This window comes from Cloeon dipterum, chromosome 1 (genome assembly GCF_949628265.1).
Source record: "Cloeon dipterum chromosome 1, ieCloDipt1.1, whole genome shotgun sequence".
NCBI classification, from domain to species: Eukaryota; Metazoa; Arthropoda; class Insecta; order Ephemeroptera; family Baetidae; genus Cloeon; species Cloeon dipterum.
In genome coordinates this window covers 40688082-40708469 of record NC_088786.1, presented here as the reverse complement: position 1 = coordinate 40708469, position 20388 = coordinate 40688082, and the positions used below count along the sequence as shown (strand labels likewise).

Below are 20388 nucleotides of genomic sequence, written 5' to 3'. Positions count from 1 at the left end.
TTTTTCGAGCCTTTTTAAAACAGTTGGAACTCTCGTTTCTGAACCGTCGCTTGCTTTTCGTCAACCCAAACCATTACGCTCGGAGCACATTCCAGCCCGCCCATTGTCTGGTTTCCCTGAAAAGCGCAGGCGTAGGAATGTTCAACCCTCATCCGAGATGCCAAGCATAGAAGGAACCCCAATGGGATCTATTGTTGAGCAGCCACAAAGGGAAAGCGGGTAAAAATTGCGATGGTTTTATCTTGAAAAGGAATTCATTTTAATTCTTGGCAGCTCTGGGTGCTGGAAAGAAATTACTGAACAAAATGAAGTTCCTCAGCCTGAACCAATCCAGGAATTGCAGCAAGAACCTGAAGATCCCATTCCTGGACCTTCATCACAAGCAAATGAGGTTCGGAATTTGAAGAAAAGCAAGGAACCAAAATTACAGAGTGCCTCGTCCTCTTTGACTAAAATGGACTTAAAAAAAATCAGAAAAGAATATAAGAGTGGTGAATGCGGCGATTGCCACAGGGTTTATGCCGACATTTCGCGTCACTCCAAGAACAAGCACAATCGGAAGTTGAAAAAGTGCACCACCACTGGTTGCAAGATCTACTTCGCCTCAGCTCAAAACAGAATTGAACACGAGCAAACGGTCCATCGTGTTTGGGAGAAATACCGCTGCCCACATTGTAATCACTCGACAGACCGCAAACGCAACTTGAATTTACATGTTCTACGGAAGCATTCGGAGTAGAAAATCGAATGTAGAGAGCTGAACTGTGGCAGCATGTTTGCTTTTGAGGCAGATTTGAAACTGCATGTCGACAGGAGTCATAAAATGGTAATATGTCCCAAATGCTGTAGAGAAATGAGTGTTAGTTCAATGAATACGCACAGCCGGTATGGAAGATGTCCTGGAAAGGTGGTAGAGTGAAGAATTAATTAGTGAAACGCTTGCGTTGTCTCAGATGCGAACTCTGTTTTCACCTCATTACCCCAACTTCATCCTAACTTAAAGATCCTACGAAATCGAACTGTCGTAAAATTTCTAATTTTAAGCAAAATCATCAAACTGAAACTCTAGACACACATGCGTGTACATGATCTTTGTATTTCAAACTATATTACTAATTTCATTAGCTAGAATCACACTTAATTGTAAATAGTTACACCGTTAGCGTATTCTAACTTTTCCATTTCATTTCTTGAATTTTTCAACCTTACCTTTTAAGAAAACGCCATGCCCCGATTTAGAAATATGAAATTTTAACTTATCCATTTTTGACACGATTAAGGAAAATCATAATTCCTCTCATGTATGAATTTCAATGAATAAAATTAGAATAGTGCGAATTGTCTTGAAAATTTCTTTTGAAAGAATTTAATTTAATCCCAAATACAAATTCAATATTTCAGGCGAATCACCGAAAAATTGCCTATTTCAGAGATTGCAAAATCTTAGGTGCAGATCAGAAATTCAGTGGAGAGTTTTGGCAGTTGCGCAAGTATGAAAAACGATGAAAAAATTCGGTGCTGCTAACTCAACTCTTTCTTCAATTATCCTCGAAAAATTTCAAGATTAAATTAAATTTTAAGTGCACTGCATTTAATGTCGCAATTTTGTGATTTTAATAAACTTATCCAATGAGCTCTGGATGAACGTAGATAAGTGTTTGATTTGAAGAGAAAAAACGGCTCTGGAATTGAAGGAAATACGCAAGGAGCAAAACTGAAGAGAAAATCTTCTTCGGTTGGACAGGACTCAAAGGCAGTCACAAATAAAGCTCAGATTAAAAAATGCTGCGAATGCAACGTGGAGTTTTACCGAGCACAGCTTCACTTCAGGGAAAAACATAAGTGCGAAAAATACTTTAAGTGCACCGCCTCTCAAGATTGCAAGAAATATTTCGCAACACTTGAAAAGAGAAAGGAGCACGAGCAACAAGAGCACGAGGAACGAGAAGAATTGCGCTGCCTAGTTTGCCAATACTCGACAGACGTGAAGTTCAAGTTTGACTCCCATGTTCTACGGAAGCATTCGGAGAAGACTATCAAATGTACAGATCCGAAATGTTTGCTTCGCAGGCAACAATGAAAATTCATTTGAAGGCGACTCACACAATGAAATCATGTCCCAAATGCGGAAAAGAAATGAGCACTGATTCACTTAGGATGCACAAAAAGCAACAAAATTAACATTTAAGAAAATGCCTTGTCAATTTTTAATTTTAGTAAAACTTGTACAAACGATTAACGAATGTCATAATAAGTCGCCCTTTCATGTAGGAATATAAAAAAATAAAATCATCTGGAAAATATCTCTTGAAAGACTTTAATTCAATTCAATCGAAGCATCGAAAAGCTTTCCAGTGTCACTGGTTGGTTTTTTTTTATGATCCTCCTCATTGATTTAAAAATGAAGACGGGTCGTCGGACAGGTCGAGGTCCAGGAACTTTTGGAAGTCGGTCAGTTCGGCGACACTCTCGCTCCTGGGCACGTACTCGAGGCGCTGGCCGAGGCAGGCGGCGCGGTGGGCCTCGGTGCACTCGATCAGCCGCATCGCCTTGCCCTCCATCTCCGTCGCGATGCCCATGCTCTTGTGCAGGAAGGCGTCGCCGCCGCTCGGACTGCTCGACGACTGCCAGTGGCGCTGCAGCTGCTCCAGCAGACTCTTCATCTGATGCACGGTCTCGACGATGCAGCTAAAAGCAAGCATAAAATGAGGGAATATAAATTAATGAGCCCCATCTCTGCCGACCTGCAACCTTTCTCGAGCTTGGCCTCCCTGCGGTCCATCAGCTCGATCATCTGTGTCGTCTGCGTCGCCTGGCTCTTGCGGCTGACGGTCTGGCCGTCGCTTTCGCCTTTGGCCAGCAGCTGGGCGAACCTTTCGGCCAGGGCGTCCAGCGTGTCGTGGCCGACCGCCAACGCGTGCTCCTCGCGCAGACTTTCCTCGAGCACGTGCACCAAGCCTTTGGCCATTTGCCGCTCCGACTCGAGTGCCTGCTCGGCGATCTCGTCCAGCAAACTGTCCACCATGTCCGGCGCGAGCCGACCTGTCTTCTCCTCCAGCTCGGCGACCTCGTCGGCGCTGAACGACCGCAACGACGACGAGTCCGAGGACGAATCGTCGTCGTCGTCGGCCTGCTTCCGGTGCCACAGCAAACCGGAGCCGAGATGACCGAGATGACTGCTTCTCAACGACATTTTTGCAGCGGATTCAAGTTGGAATTAAGGAGTGGAAAGATTTTCTCGCTCCTTTGTTCAAATCGAGGCAACAATCGACGGTCTAAATTTCATTATTAAAATCATTGTTGCTAATAAAAGCTAATTTTTCAAATTCAGTTTGTTAGTTTTTTACTTGTTGACGATGTTAATAACCCTGCAAGAAAAAAAATATCACTGTGACGTCATATTGATATCACTTGATATCACCCGGGTGACGTCATATTGACGTCACTTAATGTCCGTCACAATTGGATCATATTGATATCATTATGATATCACGACCAAAAATTTTTCCCCAAATGCTATTATTTTAATAGCATTTTCAAAACTGACAGTTTTTGGATCCGTATTCCGAGCTCCAACCTGAAGTGACATCATTATGACGTCATATTGACATCACTTAAGGTGATATCTTGACCAAATAATTTTCCACAGAAAATTCTCTTGAAATTATTTTAATAGTATTTTCAACCTCAAGTGACGTCAATATGACGTCATATTGACGTCACTTCAGGTTGGAGCTCGGAATACGTATCCAAAAACTGCCAGTTTTGAAAATGCTATAAAAATAATTATCTGGGAAAAATTTTTTGGTCGTGATATCATATTGATAACAATATGATCCCATTGTGACGGACATTAAGTGACGTCACTTTGACGTCACCGTGGTGATATCAATTTGATGTCAATATGACATCACAGTAATATTTTTTCCTGGAAAGTTCAAATAATCATATAATTGGGATGCACATAAATTAATTACCCAAGAACACACAAGAAAATTATTTTATTGTCACTTACATCGCGTACAATATATATTTTTGTGTGTAAGGAATCTCCCCCGTTAAGAGCATCAGCGGAAAAAGTAGCCCCGTCACGCTTGTCACTTTTATTTTAAAAATCTTAATCTCCCAGCAATCGCAAATTATTTGCGTTTCAACGCAATCAAAAACATGGAGTTTTTTTCTATTTTATGAAATAAAAATATTTACTGATTTCCTTGTTCATGCATTAAATTTTCCATCCCTGCAATGACGTCACTGTGACATCACTTTGATATCACTCGCGTCACAATTGCACTTAAGTACAAGAAAAATGATGTCAGTGACGTGAAAATGACGAAAAATTTTGCATTTTCAAAAGGCTTTAAATTTTTATTTTGAACAACTAAAAACAAGTTTTGTTGGTTTTCCATTGAATTTTGAGCAAATTTGGAAAATTTCCCATTCCTTCAATGACGTCACTGTGACGTCACTTTGATATCACTCACGTCAAGATTTTTATTTTTAACAACTGAAAACAAGTTTTGTTGGTTTTCCATTAAATTTTGAGCAAATTTGGAAATTTTTCCATTCCTTTAATGACGTCACTGTGACATCACTGTGATATCACTCACATCACACGATTGCACTTCCGAAGAGACGAGGAATGAAAATGATGTCAAAATGATATCATATTGACATACCCACGGTGACCAAACGTTTTAATATTTTTCCGTTGATATTCTAAAGAAATCAATATAATATCTCTAAAATTTTCCAATTTTGGAAAAATTTGAAAAATTAAAAATCAAAATATTTTTTTTGTCATTTTTTCATACTTTTTTAAATTATATTATTGCAAATGGGGCCTACAATTCAGGTGTGCAGGGTCACGATTCGATGTGATGTCAAAGTGACGTCAAAGTGATATCAATATGACATGCTCAGCGTGATGATTTTTTTGGGGATGCGCGTGATATCAATGTGACATCAATGTGATGTCCCAAAAGAATTTGAAACAAAAAATTATAAAATTATAATTAATTAATTTAAATGTTAATGATCAGCAAAGATTTCATATTTTTTTATTTAAAATTCTTTTGAGACATCACATTGATGTCACATTGATATCACGTGCATCCCCAAAAAAATCATCACGCTGAGCATGTCATATTGATATCACTTTGACGTCACTTTGACATCACATCGAATCGTGACCCTGCACACCTGAATTGTAGGCCCCTTTTGCAATAATATAATTTAAAAAAGTATGAAAAAATGACAAATTTTTTTATTTTTAAATTTTTTGAATTTTACAAAATTGGAAAAATTTAGAGAATTTATATTAATTTCTTTGGTATATCAATGGATAAATATTAAAACGTTTGGTCACCGTGGTATGTCAATATGATATCATTTTGACATCATTTTCATTCCTCGTCTCTTCGGAAGTGCAATCGTGACGTGAGTGATATCACAGTGATGTCTCAGTGACGTCATTGGAGGGATGGAAAAATTTTCCAAATTTGCTCAAAATTCAATGGAAAACCAACAAAACTTGTTTTTAGTTGTTCAAAATCAAAATTTAAAGCCTTTTGAAAATACAAAATTTTTCGTCATTTTCACGTCATTGACATCATTTTTCTTGCAGGGAATCCATGTTGATTAAAAATGGCTTAAGTCTAAACAGGTTATTTTTTCCTAATAATTGCAAAAAAAATACAAATGAAAATAACTTATGTGTTTATTTTTCGATCGTTAATACACGGCTAAGAAGTTAATAATGATAAATAATATTAGAAATTTAAAAAATTTAGGAAAGCTGGAAGATTGTTCGAATATTGATCGCTTTTGTCTGATATTGGGTTCAGGGTACGGAGAATGTCTGAAATGACAAATTTTCGTAAATAATATTTGGAATTGAAAAGGCTCTGAGAAATTCCAAGAATTATTCTCGATCCAGCAACTCTTCTCTCTTTATCAGTTTAACTCCTTTTCTCGTCTGGATCGCTTGAGTTTTGTGGTTCCTTGGAAACTTTTATATTTCTGCTGCGTAATGCCACGCGTGAAAGAGAAGCCAATAATGCGAGTTATTTTTCCAATTTCACCAGAAAAATTCATGTACAGATTGAATATAACACCTTGATTTGAAACGGGATTAATATTCTAATTTTTTTTCAGCTCGTCTGACGACGAAACAGATGGATTGAGAAAAGGAGAGACTGAACAAAATGAAGTTTCTCTTCTTGAAACTGTCCAGAAATCTGGATCTCAGCAGCGCTCAGAATCTGGGAAAACTGGTGCTGAGAAAAATCCTATTCCAGGACCTTCGTCAAAGGATTCAAATTTGAAGAGAAACAACGACCGTGCCAAGAAGGAAACCCAGGGAGCCAAACAAAAGAAAATATCCACTTTCACTCAAACAGACTCTAAAAAAATCAGAAAACAAGACATGAGTGGTGAATGCGACAAATGCCACAGGGGTTATGAAAATATTTTCAATCACTCCAAGAAGAGACACAATAACGAGTTGAAAAAGTGCACCACTTCTGGCTGCAAGATCTATTTCGACTCAGCTCAAAAGAGAAGCGAGCATGAGCAGAGGGTCCATCGTGTTCGGAAGAAATTCCGCTGCCAACATTGCAATTACTCGACAGAGAACAAATATAACTTGAATGGTCATGTTCGCCGGAAGCATTTATTGGAGAAGAAAATCAAATGTAGACAGCTGAACTGTGGCAGCATGTTTGATTTTGAGGCAGATTTGAAAAATCATATCAAGATGGCTCACTCGATGATAAGATGTCCTAAATGCGGTGGAGAAGTGAACCAGAATGCAATGTATAATCACAACCGGTATGGAAGATGTGTCCTGTTTTAGCACAGTGATGGCTTCAATAATGTAGAGCTTGATTACTATTAGAGTTAACTATGTACGTCATATTATACCCATAATTCACCTTGACTGTAGAGCAAAATGAAAACTTCAATCGCTAGGCACACTTTGTATTAAAAAAGATATGAATAATGCTTATTTTAATTGTAGAAATTTGATTGAAGTTATAGCATTGATGTAGAGTGTACACATATAGCTTTTCATTTTAGTTCGAAAATTGCTGCACTTAAGTTTAAGAAAAAAACTCGCTGAAGTTAAATGTACGAACCATTTTTGACGATTCTTTAAGGAATATCATAATTCCTTTCATGCATGAATTTCATAAAATAAATTAGCTGTAGTGCTTCGTCTCTAAAATGTATTTTTAAATATTTCAAATCATTCCTTATAGTTCAATTTAATATTAGTGGCACAACGTAGAAAAGCTTCCTAATGTCCGAGAATGCAAGAGCTTAGGTGCAGATCAGATTTAGAGGGATGTATTTTCATTTTTTGTCTATCTTTTTGGCATGAACCACATAGTCCACATACTTTTCAACGTTCAGAAATGTAGGTTATTTTCTTGGTATATCTCTTTTCTCCAGAAACTGTTCCCGTTTTATCAATTTCGTGTTTCTTCTCCCCTCCAACGCTTTCCCTTAAAGCTTACTGCCGTTTTTCTAACTCCGCCTCCTCCCCCTTGCACAAAGTCACAGGTGAGAAATAATAGACAATGGCAGAAGTTGAAAATAGGCAGCCAACGCAACTCCTATAATTGTTGCCGGCTGCATACTTTAAAATTTGAGTCAAATCACAAATAAAACGTTCTTTTTTCTTAAGAAGTCTGCGAGAAATTCAGGGTTTGTTTAAATTTTAATTTAATAACAGTCTTAATAACATCTTACGTCTTCAGAATTTCCAAATTCCAAATTCAATTTTAATGTTTTGAATCTGCCAGTTTTGATTAATATTTGAAGTCAAAGTTTTAAATCAAATAGCGGTGGTAACTGTGTGCAGAGGCGGAATAAAACAGGAAGACATACGTCACACGGTCTGGCCGAGCGCTGGATCATGCGATTTTATATAAATTGAATTTAGTATGGCTTTAGCAGCGAGCAGCGATGAATTTAATGTACTGGTGCTTGATTTTCCTCGTTTTGGTCAGGATTGGGCAAACGAAGAATCAAGTAAGTGAATTATTTAAATTTAAAACCCTAATATTTCTGTAAAATGTCTTATATATAACTTATTATTGGGTTGTGTCTAGATTTAACAGAAATTAAATGTCAAAACTGTGCTAAAGGGCTTTCAAACTGAAATTTTTCAGAGGAACAACATCAAATCAGTAAAAAAGACCATCATTTTCGGGAACAACAGTGAATATGTTTTAATATAATTTAGCTAAATAATTAAAACGATTAATATAGAGCCAATTGTCCTGCATCTTCGAAAGACGCAGCAGAGAAAACATATAATCAAGTGCTGCGGCTTCAAAAAATGCTTGCCGAATAAAAACGCGACGAAATTTCGGACTTCGCCCAGTAGTAAAAATTTCAATGTAAGGCACGTGCCTGAGGTTTTTCCATTTTATAATGCGAATTATATTGCAAAAGGACGTAGCCATAGCCACATCGCGGCACAAGAATGCGGTCACCGCGACCGGAAGCATTGCGGATGAGCAGACAGTCGCTGACTCATATCACGGAGCAGACGATAATTTCACTCCAACTAAAGCCAGCTTCACTAGCGACAGTATTCCCGTGGACAACTTGCAAAGCAGCACGCCTGACGTCACCGCAAGGGAATCCGCCGACCAGGGAAATGAAGAATTCGCAGAATTTTCTGAATATCCCACGCCATCGACTGGAACCTTGACCACAGGCACAAGTGGCGCCACAGCGGTTGCCATCGTTACTTTTTTGTCTCACAATCAGACGTCTGTTACATCTCAGAAGGATGCGACAACAAGTGCCCAATTATTAGGTAATTATATTTTAGTTTGAATTTTTTAAGGCGAAAATAAACAAATCGGAACAAGGCTTCCTGAGGAAGCTAAATTTAATTTTTACAGTTATGAATACAACTCCCGTTCTTCAGCAAATCAAATATGTCTAATAATAAAAACATACCTACAACTTTTAATTTAAAAGAAACTGCGACGTCATTCGCTATGAGAACTACTACAATTGCAACTACTCCTATTTCAATCGCTCTAACACCACAAACAACCACAATAACCACTTCAACTACAACAACCTCTTCAACTACAAAAACTACTTCGACCTCAACCACAACAACCACTGTCAGTCCTTTTAAAATTCTTTTCTATTAACATTTATTGTGAAAATTCTTCAGCCTGCTCCGTGTCAGTTGACTTGTACCGACTTTAACAACTTTCTGTTGGTATTGTCTGATTTTTTTAGTTTATGAACCTATATTAATTTTTTTCTATTCTAAGAATTCTACCGACAAGCCTTCTCAAGGTGGATTAAGCATGTAAATGAACAAACAATTCAGTCTAATTTCCAAAATGTTTATATATATAGCTGACGGATCTGTGCAAAACGTACCAACCTGTAACAACAGGCAGTATTTCGTTTCAAATACGGCCGTGAGAAAACCACAATTTTTATAAAGTTAATCAATAATAATTATTATTTCGTAGGTGTCGAGAAACGAAGCAGGATTGCGATGCAAGGCGATGAAAATGACCCTTTTAACAGTTACATATCTCGAGGAACTGGACTGTTTGAGCAATTTGAAAGGTTTTTGGTAAAGAATTTTCCAGAAACGTAAAATAAGCAATTTATTAAGCCGACACTTTTTGGACGAGCGGATCGAATGAAGATAAAAACTGTGACTCTGAAAAGAAGTACGCGTGGTGCTCAACGGGCTACAACGTCTCTTCGTTGTTAGTCTCTTTGGACAAATTTTGGCTGCCAACGACCGCTGCTCCTTCAACTCTTGAACGCTGTCTGGCGGTCGTCACGTCTAAAAAGGGGATGGTGCACAGAAAATGCTCAGATTCTCTGCCTTTCATCTGCCAATTCTCCGTTGATTGCCCTAAAACGTGCAGCAAAAATGTTTGTTTACTTATTTTGCATAAAATTTAAAAGGATTTAATTCTTTCCAATTATTTAGGACTCTTTATTCGACTCTTCTGGAAACCTAATTAGTAAAGCAATAAATTCTCGTTCAGACTTAAATTACAGAATCATTTTCATTCAGACAAGACATCCTACGGATTGTGGCTTAATATAGGAAAATACACCTACCTCTTGGGAAATAAACCGGTTTGAAACAATTATTCTATAAAAAGAACACTAATAATTTTCAATTGAAAGATGCCTTGGCTCGCGAGCTACCTTCAATGTTGCGCTTTGGGAATGGAAAGCCTAAACATCGACAGTAAAACGGAGCAACTTGGCCTAACCAACTATTCTCTTAGCTTTAATATATGTATTTTATTTCATCTTATATCTTATTTTTTAGATTTTTTACATAAAACTTTAAAATCAGCTGACTGGAAAGCAAACTTCAACTACTGGAGTTCCGGTACGTGGAAGGGGGCACCTGCGGGTCAGTGGTCTTGGTGCGAGCCCAGCGGGCCCTCAATTTTCGCCCCGGGAATCATTTGGGAGCGCGGCCAGCCGGACAACAATGGCGGGAACGAGAGTTGCGTTCACTTTCGCTTCGTTTTCAATGCGACAGGCACCGTCATGACCGACAGAAACTGCTCCAATAAATACATTTTCGCTTGCAAGGTGAAATTTAATAAGCTTGTCAAGAAATTTATTTTTATTTCATTTGATCAGATGGAAATTACAACAACTCCAAAGCCATGCACGGCTTTGTGCCCTAAGGAGACCTGCGTCCGAAACGTAATAAATTTGGGATTTTCACTAAAACTTTTTACTTTTTTAAATAAATTAAAAGGACACCTTGTTCGACTCGGATAAAATTCTGAAGAGTAATCAATTTAAGCTCTAAAAGGGTAGACTGAACTATAATTAAAATTCTTAATAGACTTTTTCTCGTATGGAAATTGGTACGACGGGTGCGGACGCAATTTTTTAATTTACACAGCAACAGCTAACTCGGTGAATTTAAAACTATTTATTAATAATTAATATAAATTATTGACTTGCGATCCGCATAGTCCAATTGGAAAACTGCTTGGAATCAGTGCTGCGACATCGGTTTGACCTTGGCCTCGATGGAATCGGCAGGAAAATTGAGTTGCTACTCGAAAATTATCTCCAGTAAATGATTTTTTTCACCTCAAAATTCCAATTCACGTATTTCAATTAGAGTTCGCTCCTGCGACCTACGGAGACTTCTGGCTTTCAGGAACAGACCTGGGATGCGATTCAAACTTCCGTTGGTGCTCACGGAGCCAGGATTTTGTTGGACCTGAGCTTAGGTGGAAGGCGGGACACCCTCAAGCAGGTCTGGACTGCGTTTATCTCGAGGTTAGAAACGGATCCGCGCTTCTTGTGACTGCGAATTGCAATGAGGAGAAAAATTTCCTGTGTGAGGTGCGGAAAAAAGCCACCTTTCAAAAGGGAATGCAGGCGGAATGCGCAGAAACTTGGGACATCACAGCTGGTAGGTTTAAAAATAAAATTAAAATTAAATATACTTTATAATTTCGATAATTTCACTCTTTAGACCAGATCGATCTACTTTTAAATGCGACAGCCTTTCTCGCAGCATCCATTTCGATTAATTTGAAGGTTTACAATTTAAAAATAATTATATCGAATATTAATTTTCGTGTCAGTGTTTCCTCAAATGCATTGGCGTTGAAATCGGAATGGTATAATTATGAAGTCAAATTTTGTCATTATTTCTTTTTAAATTTTATTTAGTTTGACTTAGGAGCATTAAACAGCATTGCGACGTTGCGTCAGATTGAATTCGCGTCTCAGGAGCAACCTGAGAAGTTGGAACAGGGATTTGTTGCTTACGATGACTGCAGTGGAAAGAGTTTGATTTTATTCTTACCGTTTCTTACGTTAAATATAAAAAAATAAACTAGCTTCTGACGACGAGTGCGTGACTGCTTATGAAACTTTCAAGTGCGGCCAGGAAAAGGCACCTGCTTTGGTCTCAAAAATCATCACAAACAACTTTGGCAATGCAACTTTAGTAGGAATATAAAATTAGGAAGTTTTTGGGATTAATAAAATTTCCTCAAAAGCTTTATCCTCCGACTCCTTGTGTCCCGATTCGCCGAACTTGTTGGCTCTCAGATTCGATTCCCTGTCAAATAAATGTAAATTTCTTGATATCTTTCGTTGTACCAGTTAAAAGATTTGTTTATCAACAGCAAACAGCCATTAATAAGTTGAATGCCACCTCTTCTGGTTTTAATTTTCAAATTAATATTTTAAAAACGTTAGTTAATAATTGAAATTTATAGATTCCTTTGGGAATTTGACACTTTATCAAAATCGGCTTTACTACGTTGGCTATTACATTGCTTCAGGCACGGTGAGAATCTCAGAATTGACTGTCAATTCTTGAAGGAATTCTTAAATTTAACATTTTAATCCCCAGGATCCAGTGGCAAGCTTCAAACATTGCTGCGAGCTTGGAATGAAGTTTTTCGAGCCTGAAACTGCATCCGACTTGGCCACGGCTTCTACTCTACTCGGTAAATCATAATTTGATTTAATTAATTCCGTATTAAACCGCTTTTAACAGCTGGAAAAGGGTATGCGGCGATCGTGGGTGAGACGGAGTTCGTGAACCAGACGCACGAGGTGTGGTGCCGCAGCCGCAAAGTCTTGCCCGACGCGCACTACGCCGCAAACGCCATCAGGTATCCGTGCCTCACGTCCATGGTCGTTTTCAACACAGCTCTGAAGCAACTTCGCATGACGACTTTCCCTTTCGGAGATGGAAGCATCATTGACGAGTACCTCAAGCTCAATTATACCGCGATGAATGTCATTAACAACTTCATTTGTGTGAAACCGTAACAAAAATTTTGAAGTGTTGGATTGTTTTTTTCTCATTTTTAATTATTGCAATAAAGAAAATGGTTCTGATTGGTTTTAATTAGTCTGTCTGTTTTTTACACGCTATGGAAAAATTTTAGCTGCTCCTATTTCTTATTTAATTGGGTGCAGAGGAATATTCTGAATGAAAGAAACTGGATTAAGGATGAAATGCAACCGGAGGCGATTATAGGTGATATCAGAAAAACAAAAAAGCATTTATTTCAAATGCTGTTCAAAAAATAAAACTATTTGGTTCAAGTTATTGGGCCTCTTTACAGGTTTTTATTTGGTAATTTTCTTTGTTTTACAGGTCAACAACAACCATCGTCACATTTTAAATTTTTTTTATCAATTCTTACGTAGAAACTCTGAAGGATTGAGATCAATAATGTACAATTTTTATATTTTGTACAAAATGTTACATCAGTAATACCTACGTTAGTCACATGTAGAGAGGATTTATAAATGTCTCAAGGTATGAAATACAAAATCTATAAACTACTACTACGAATATGTAAATATACTTCAAATCGCAATCACTCTGCTGCCGAAACACGACATCTTTCGTACCGTTTGTGCTCTTTAATTGCATTTAAGCTCATTTCTCTGCCGCACTTGTGACATTTTTCCATTGTGTGACACCACTTGACATGATCTTTCAAATCTGCCTCTGAAGCAAACATCTTGCCACACTTCTGCTGTCCACATTTGATCTTCTTTTCCGAATGCTTCCGAAGAACATGTCTTTTCAAGTGACCCAAATGCTCTGCTGAGTAATGGCACAATTGGCAGCGTAATTTCTTTCGTTTCAGATGCTCCTGTTGCTCAACTCTCCTTTCAACAGCTGCGAAATGTTTCTTGCACTCAAGAGAGTCCTTTCCAACTTTCCAACTTTTCCAACTTTCCATTGTGCTTGTACCTGGAGTGATCGCAAATGTAGATATACACCTTGTTGCATTCGCAGCATTTGCCGCTGTGGTCTTGTTTTTTTATGCCATTTGATCCGATTATTGAAGGAGCACGAGATTTTCTCTGTATTTCCGCCTCTTGGAATTCCTCCGTTTCACGCTCATTCTCCTGCAAATTCGAGTGTTTGTTTTCACCTGATGAAGGTCCTGGAGTCGGTTCTTGCTCGCTGCTCATTGTTTCAGTGCATGGAATTTGGAATACTTCCTCGAGATCCAGGGATTGGTTGATTTCCGGAAATAGTTCATTTGGTTCAATCTCTTCTAGCATCAGAAATCCACCATTTTCGACCTCTGGACTGATAACCAATTAAAAAATTAGAAATAATATATTTTTGAGTCAAAATAAAGTAATAATCACCTCTCTTTTTCAAGTGGATTGAAATCAAGCTCGTCACTGCCTTTCATATCAATTTCCGCGCTCGGAATTTCGAGTCCTTGCTCGGAATCCAGGAATTGGATAATTTTCTGCAAGAAAACATCTTGTCCAAATTCAACTGTTTTGGCCTCAGTGCTACAATAATAAATGGAAAAATTACCAAATTCCTTATTTAAATTTCAGAATGCTAATTTTGTACCTGTTTTCATCTGGTGGAAAAGGAATAAAAATTTGGCCAGACGTTTCTCTTTCGTGAGACATCTCAGCGGGAAGGATTCTATCTCCAAACTAACACTAAACCTAACAAATCGAGACGGGAGAGAGCATCCGATTGAAGAAAAGGAAAGAATGCTTCTGGAAAGCGAAATATTCACCATTCACCATATTTTCTTTTCAATTTATACAAAATCAGGTAGAAAAATAAATAAACTATATATAAAAATCTTACCGAACCTAAACCGAATGTTCTAATAAAAATTTTGAATATCAATGTTGTCCAAGGATGAGATGATAAAATTGTTAAAAAAATCTAATGCTTAGCATACGAATATTTGCATTTAATTAATTATGAATTTAATTTTTTCAGGTTATAAGTACGGCGAGGTGCAATCAAAAGTTGAGATCAAAACACGGTTATACAAAATGTTGAATTATTAATTTTTTGGAATTGTTGTCACGTTAGAAAAAATCATTATGTAATTAGAAAACTAAATTGAACTCACCAAATTATTTATTAAGAATTAAACATAATTGAAAGTAGGCTGACTATTTAAATATATATGTCCTATATTAATTCTCTTAGTTAGAAAGAAAATATGTATATAATTTCCTGATAATTAATCGCACGATCTCTGCTACTAAATTGAGAATTTTAAGAATCTTTACCTTTTGCTGCCAATGCCAGAAGTAAAAAATGTGTAGCGCGGGTTACCAAAATAGTAATTTTAAAAATTTACAAAATGCAGGGAAAAGATTGTTCGAATATTGACCGCTTTTGTCTGATTGAGGTTCAGCGTCCGGATGAGAATGTCTGGAATGAAGAATTATTGTAAACCGATAAACGCAAAGGAGTTATTCTCCTTCCAGCCACTCTACTCCTATATTATATCAGTTTATCTGCTCTTCTCGGCTGGATCGCTGGAGTTGTGGATTATTTCCATTTTTCTGCTCTCATGCCGCGCGTAAAAGGGAAGCCAAGGCGGGTTATTATTCAATATTCACCAGAAAAATACAGGTAAAGAATTAATGTAACCTTGATTTGAAACGGGATTAATATTTTAATTTTTTTTTCAGCTGGTCTGACGACGAAACAGATGGATTGAGAAAAGGAGAGAGTGAACAAAATGAAGTTTCTCTGCAAGAAACTGTCCAGAAATCTGGGTCTCACCAGAGCTCGGATTCCGGGAAAGCTGGTGCTGAGAAAAAGCCTATTCCAGGACCTTCATCACAGACAAACAAGGTTCGGAATTTGAAGAAAAGCAAGGAACCAAAATTACAGAGTGCCTCGTCCTCTTTGACTAAAATGGACTTAAAAAAAATCAGAAAACAAGATAGGAGTGGTGAATGCGGCGATTGCCACAGGGTTTATGCCGAAATTTTGTGTCAGTCCAAGAACAAGCACAATCGGAAGTTGAAAAAGTGCACGGCTTCTGGTTGCAAGATCTACTTCGCCTCGGCTCAAAACAGAATTGAACACGAGAAAACGGTCCATCGTGTTTGGAAGAAATACCGCTGCCCACATTGTAATCACTCGACAGACCGCAAACGCACCTTGAACATACATGTTTTACGGCAGCATTCGGAGAAGAAAATCGAATGTAGAGAGTTGAACTGTGGCAGCATGTTTGCTTTTGAGGCAGATTTGAAACTGCATGTCGACAAGTGTCATAAAATGGTAATATGTCCCAAATGCTGTAGAGAAATGAGCCTGAAAGCAATGTACGATCACAACCGGTATGGAAGATGTCCTGGAAAGGTGGCAGAATGATGAATTAATTAGTGAAACGCTTGCGTTGTCTCAGATGCGAACTCTGTTTTCACCTCATTATCCAAAATTCATCATTACTTAAAGATCCTACGAAACCGCACTGTCGTAAAATTTCTGATTTTAAGCAAAATCAGCAAACTGAAACTCTAGACACACATGCATGTACATGATCTTTGTATTTCAAACTATATTTACTATTTTCATTAGCAAGAATCACACTTAATTGTAAATAGTTACACCATGAGCGTAGTCTAACTTTTCCATTTCATTTCTTTAATTTTTCAACCTTACCTTTTAAGAACACACCATGCCGATTTTGAAATATGAAATTTTAACTATCCATTTTTGACACGATTAAGGAAAATCATAATTCCTCTTATGTATGAATTTCAATAAATAAAATTAGCAAAGTGTGAATCATCTTGAAAATGTCTTTTGAAAGAATTTAACTTCATCCCAAATATAAAAATAATATTTGAGGTGAAGCCCCGAAAAGCTGGCAATTTCAGTGATTGCAAAATCTTAGGTGCAGATCAGCTGCTCGGTGTAGAGACTTGGCAAATGCGCAAGTGCGAAAAACGATGAAAATTCGGTGCTGAAAATTCAACACTTTCTTCGCTGTCTTACGAAAATTTCAAGATTAAATCAAATATATAGAGTGCGTTGCATTAATGTCGCATTTTGATTTTAGCAAAATTACCCAATGAGGTCTGGATGAACGTAGATAGGAGCGTAGAATTAAATGCAAAAGTTAATCAAGATTAAAACCAAAGTCATGAATTTATAAAATAGCACACTGAAAACAACAGCTATATAAAGTTTTGGAAACTAGCTAGGAGGTTTGCTAAATCAAGGAGGTTTATTCATATGAACCTATCAAAACGTGCCACGAGAACGATAGCGACCAACCAGAGAAGCGAGTGGCTCTCTCTTATTGGCTATTTCCCTGCCTTTTCGATCTGGATTTGTAAGCCAATCAGGGAGTCGCTCGTAGCTTCATGATTGGTTCAGCATTCTCGTAGAACTAAACGATAGGTGCAGACCTCTTGAGATCCAGAAAACGTGCTAGGAGGTTTGTTTATTCAAGGAGGTTATTGGTCTGCAACAATTAAAAATTTCCCCGAGAACGCCGGCGACCAATCAGAGAAGCGGAGAGCGACTCTATATGTTTTCAGCTTTTTTCACACTGTCAGTGAGGCAAATTCTCTTCTCCGGGCAAGACAAGAGCGTTACGATTACTCTCATCCCTGGAAGATTTTCGTCTGAGAAGATGCATTGGAAAAAAAGAATACTGAGGAAAATCCAGATATCAACCTCAGACCCTGCACGTCAGAGGTACAATTGTAAAATTAACTTTGAATTTATGCTGATCTAAAATCCCTAAAACCTCAGTCCTGAGTCAGAAGTTGAGGATGTCGGGAAAATCACAAAAACACCAGCGTCACAGCTAACGGACACCCAACTTGACGCGGAAAGTAGGTTTTTTTTAATTTTACCACCTTCATAGTGTTTCGTTTAGCAACTTAGGATGTACACTCTCAATCCTCATCATCGCTTATAATTGCAAAACTTTGCATTCGTATTATGAAACTCAAATTATATCATTTAGTCGAATCGAAAACTTATTATTGCAGTCCATAAAGGCCAAACGCGGTCCTTGAGCAATGTCCCTGATGATTTAAACGAGTCGAAAGGTCGTCAAGATGGACGCTTGGCTCGAGAAACCTCTCCTATTTTTGGAGCATCGCAGACACCGAAAAGACCAAGGATGAATAAGGATGTTGAGGTCGAATTTGCACACGCATCGAGTTCTGATCCTTGTACGAATAAGTTCTATCGCAAATAAATTATCATAATATTGTATCCAAACAGTTGTCGTGCCGAATACGTCGCTTGGATTTCGTCAATCCAAAAAAATTCGCCCAGAGCAAATCCCAGCTCACCCATTATCTGGTTTGCTCGAGTTGCGTAGGCTTGGAAATTTCCCTCCCATAAAAGAAAGCCCAAGAAGATCTTTTCCTCTGCTGCCACAAACAGAGAGCAGGTAAAAACTATAGTGATTTCAGTTTTGAAATGAAATTAATTTTCATTTTTTGCAGCTTTTGGTCCTCGATGCAAATGAAGGAACAAAATGAAGTTGCTCTGAATGAACCAATCCAGGATTTCCAGGAAGAACCTGGATCTATGAGAATTGGCGGCGAGGAAGATCCTGGATATTCATCCCAGGCAAATAAGGTTAGTAATTTGAAGAGAAAAACTGACAGTGGAAACGAAGGCAATAAGCAAACAGCAAAACCAAAGAGAATGCCTTCTCTGATTGAACAGGACTGTATCACAGACAGCAAAAAATCTTATAAAGGTGAATGCGGCGAATGCGACGAGGAGTATAACAATATTTCCATGCACTCCAGGCGCAAGCACAATGGAAAGTTGGAAAAGTGCACCGCCTCTGGTTGCAAGAAATACTTCGCCGTTGTTCAAAAGAGAATCGCGCACGAGCAGAGGGTACATCTGATCCGGAAGGAATTCCGCTGCCAATTTTGCCATTACTCGACAGAGAATAAGGGTAACTTGAATAGACATGTTCGATATAAGCATTCGGAAAGGAAAATCAGATGCGGAGAGACGAACTGTGGCAAGATGTTTGCATCAGAGGCAGATTTGAAGCAGCATGTAAAGTTTAGTCACAATATGGAAAGATGTGTCAAGTGTGGCAAAGAAATGAGCATTATTTCATTGTATCATCACAACCGATATGTTATGTGCGCTTAATAATTTAGCAACACTGGCTCATTTTGACGAGACTTGATGATAAAATTTCGGCTTCATCAAGATTAATTTTACTATATTTTTCACTAAAAATTAAGTCGATTTTAGCTTCATGTAAATGGAAATGTAAAATCTTCACTTTTAAGTAGTTTTGTATGAAAGAAACCAAAAGTAGATTGAAATCATAAAATACAAATTTGAAAATAAAGTAGCAACTAGCCAAGATCAAAATGAACTTTTATTTCAAATGACTTGGAGCAACAAAAATTCAAAGGAAGTATAGCGACCGGGTTTTTTCGAATCCTTTTCCCAGAAGTCCAAATTCGCGCGTTTAGTGTCAATCTGTAAAAATATTACAAATAACTACAATAACTAGCTTTGTGAAGTCCCTCTGCGCCTGGAACGTCTGGTTGAGTTACCTACTCGCCTTCCCCTTCCCCCGCAATTTCCATTGATAATATTAAGCGATGCCAGCGCCATCTGATTTTCACTTCGACTCTTATAACCTAATCCACCAATAAATATACTGGCACCACCCCCCTATGCTGTAGCTTGTGCTTATTTTGTTCAATGCTTCTTTTAGACGAAAGGTTTTCTCATTTTACTCTATAGAGTATGCAAGGTGCCGCGCTTTATTGCCACGCAGGTTGCGGACTGTCTCTTCTGCAGGATATTTAATTTTATTGTATGAAAAAGTTTTAAACAGAAGCCAAGAGCTTTGTGGAAACCTCAACCTAAAACCCTTTATCGAATAGAATATATAAGGTGTCCCTAAAAACTAAATGCGTTATTCTTTCATAAAAATTATAGCAACGAATATCTTGCTCACTGTCTGGACGTAAGAAAAGAAATAAAGAGAGTTGGCAAAAGCTTAAATTTCTGGTATTGAACATGGTGTGGATATATAAAATAAAGCAAAATTGGATCGTGTTATTGCGCTTTATTATACAGGCTTGTGTTTCATTAGTATATTTATTTTACAGGCCAACAACCAACGTCCAACTTAAAATATAATTGAATTTCTTTTGTACGGAGAAACCTTTGGGAATATATTCCTTTATGTACAATGTTATTATTTTTCAGAAATTTTACATCAGCATTTATATACTAATATAGTCAAGAAGTAATGGATTTATATATGTGTCAACGAACTAAAAACTATAAATTGCTTACTTATGAAAATGTTACTCTTCAAGTCAAATCACTCTGCTGCCGTTCTAGGACATCTTCCATACCGATTGTGATGATACAATGCTTTCAGGCTCATTTCTCTACCGCATGTAGGACATTTTTCCATTGTGTGACACCACTTGACGTGATATCTCAAGTCTGCCTCTGAAACAAACATCTTTCCACAGTTCTGCTGTCCACATTTGATTTTCTTTTCCGAATGCTTCAGTTGAACATGTCTATTCAAGTCTGTCTTCCGC

At 37.7% G+C, this 20388-nt stretch overlaps 2 protein-coding genes across 2 annotated transcripts; one reads left to right on the top strand and one right to left on the bottom strand.

Moving 5' to 3' along the window:
• Positions 1-2387: 2387 nt before the first annotated feature.
• On the bottom strand, positions 2388-3193 carry LOC135943267 (uncharacterized). Its single transcript, XM_065489725.1, has 2 exons — positions 2745-3193; positions 2388-2688 (listed from the first exon to the last, which is right to left on the bottom strand). The coding sequence occupies exons 1-2, from the start codon at positions 3191-3193 to the stop codon at positions 2388-2390; spliced, it is 750 nt and encodes a 249-aa protein (XP_065345797.1).
• Positions 3194-9414: 6221 nt separating this feature from the next.
• LOC135943256 (uncharacterized) lies at positions 9415-14708 on the top strand. Its single transcript, XM_065489713.1, has 12 exons — positions 9415-9461; positions 9516-9615; positions 9665-9933; positions 10195-10309; positions 10370-10614; positions 10666-10731; positions 10787-10820; positions 10877-10950; positions 11010-11112; positions 11162-11458; positions 11522-11593; positions 14662-14708. Exons 2-12 carry the CDS (start codon positions 9552-9554, stop codon positions 14706-14708), a joined length of 1386 nt encoding a protein of 461 aa, XP_065345785.1. The 5' UTR covers positions 9415-9461; positions 9516-9551.
• Positions 14709-20388: the final 5680 nt, after the last annotated feature.